General features: G+C 45.5%; 1 protein-coding gene across 1 annotated transcript; it reads left to right on the top strand.

The window, feature by feature from the left end:
- The first annotated feature begins 552 nt into the window (after nucleotides 1-552).
- Nucleotides 553-1,631, top strand: LOC103003858 (olfactory receptor 476-like). The gene is given in 2 exon segments (XM_007196533.2): nucleotides 553-862; nucleotides 865-1,631. Coding segments are annotated over 2 exon segments (1,077 nt in total).
- The last annotated feature ends 672 nt before the right edge of the window (nucleotides 1,632-2,303 follow it).

Consider the following 2,303-nt stretch of genomic DNA (forward strand, 5'->3'; position numbering starts at 1 on the left):
ATAGCAAAGTGATTCAGTTATACGTATATATACATTCTTTTTCATACTCTTTTCCATTATAGTTTATCACAGGATATTGAATATAGTTCCCTGTGCTATACAGTAAGGACCTTGTTGAATATTCATAGTTTGCATCTGCTAATCCCAAACTCCCAATCCATCCCTCCCCCTGCCCTGTCCCCCTTGACAGCCATAAGTCTGTTCTCTATGTCTGTGAGTCTGTTTCTGTTTCGTAGATAAGTTCATTTGTCATATTTTAGATTCCACATGTAAGTGACATCCTATATTATCTATCTGTCTCTGTCTGATTTACTTCACTTAGTGTGATAATCTCTAGGTCCAACCACGTTGCTGCAAATGGCATTATTTCGTTCTTTTTTATGGCTAACATTCCATTGGATATATGTACCACATCTTCTTTATCCATTCCTCTGTCGATGGACATTTAGGTTGTTTCCATGTCTTGGCTATTTTGAATAGCTAAATGGGCATAATATTTAAATGAGAAAGTATTATGAAGTTTCAATAGCTGTTTAGGAAATGAGTTAGCACATGACTCACAGTAGGAGATCAATTCAGGCCAGTGTCCCCTCCCCAGTTCCTCTAGCACTGCCCATTCTGGGGGAATTAAAAGAGCTTCAGACACTGACCCCAGGGTCTGCCTCTAGGGTACAAGCATGTCTTACTTGGTGTCTCTGCAGTGACAGGGGCACCACAGGGAAGAACTGCACCCATGTCACCTGGTTCCTCCTGCTGGGGCTCACAGAGCAGGCGGGGCTCAAGGGCATCCTCTTTGCACCCTTCCTGTTCATCTACTCAGTCACCTTCACAGGCAACCTGGCCATGATCATCCCGACCCACGCAGACCCATGTACTTCTTGCTGCGTATCCTCTCCTTCATAGACTCCTCCTCCTCCACGTTAAACACCCCCAGGCTGCTGGAGAGCTTCCTCACCTCAAGCCAGTCCATCTCCTTTGCAGGATGCATGGTCCAGATGGCCCTCATGCCTCTCCACGGTACTGCTGACTGTCTGCTCCTGGCCATTATGGCATATGACCGATTTGCTGCCATCTACCGTCCTCTCCTCCACCACACCGTCATGTCCCAACGTCTGTGTGTCCAACTGGTGGCAGCCACCTGTATGGCTTCTGTTGCCAATTCAGCTTTACTGACTGGGTACATCTTCAAGCTGCTCTACTGTGGTCTCAATATCATTAACCACTATGTCTCTGACGTCCCCCTTGTGCTCCAACTTGCCTGTGCAGACATTGCCAAGGCTGAGGCCATTGTCTTCTCATCTTCTGCCTTGATTATCCTCTTTACCGTCACCATTATCCTGGTCTCCTATGCCTACATCCTGGTGACTATCTGCAGGATGCGTTCCCTCAGGGCTCAGAGCAAAGCACTCTCCACCTGTGCCTCCCACCTCGCAGTCATCTGCCTCTTCTACGGCACCACCACCTTCATGTATGCCCAGCCAAGCTCTCACAGTCCCATGGAACCGAACAAGGTCGTGTCTGTCTTCTACACAGTGATCTTCTCCATGCTGAACCCTCTGATCTACAGCCTCAGGAATAAAGATGTGAAGCCTGCTCTAAAGAGGAGATGCCTTGACGTGCTGCCTTCCTAACAGAGAGTGGAACATTCTATCCTAAGCCATAACATGGTAGAGACAACATAAAACATGAATAATATTAACACTTGGATAGAAGGAATTATGTGCCAGCACTATTTCAAATACCTTTCACATATCAATCCATTTAATCTTCACAACAAGAGGTTGAAATAAATACTATTATTATCCCTTAGGAATCTGAGGCACAGAGAGGTTGAGTAACTGGCCCAAGGTCACACAACTAATAAGAAGCATAGTCAGAATTTGAATCCAGGCAGTCTGGCTTCAGAGACCATGTTCTCAACCAATACATTATATTGCCTTTTTCTGATAAGTGCATCTTACAAGCAGACAATGGGCACAGTTTTTCCTAAATTCCATATGTCATAAGGAGGGGCTAGATCATGGAATTATAAGGTGGTATGGGCAGAATATGGACTTTGGCACACCTGAGTCATGCTGCCTCTGAGTGATTCTCTCTTTAGGCAACTGTGTGATGTCAAGTCAAGGTATACAACCCCCTGATCCTCAGTTTTCCCAAGTGAAATGGGGCACTAACGCCCATTTCAACTGGTTATCATAAGGTTCCCATGAAGATAAAATGGGCTTACATGGGGTCTGGCACAAACAATTATTCAGACCACTAGATTCTTTTCTTCCCTGGGGAAACCTCTCCATGAAACCAAA

This window comes from Balaenoptera acutorostrata, chromosome 9 (genome assembly GCF_949987535.1).
Source record: "Balaenoptera acutorostrata chromosome 9, mBalAcu1.1, whole genome shotgun sequence".
Classification (NCBI taxonomy): domain Eukaryota; kingdom Metazoa; phylum Chordata; class Mammalia; order Artiodactyla; family Balaenopteridae; genus Balaenoptera; species Balaenoptera acutorostrata.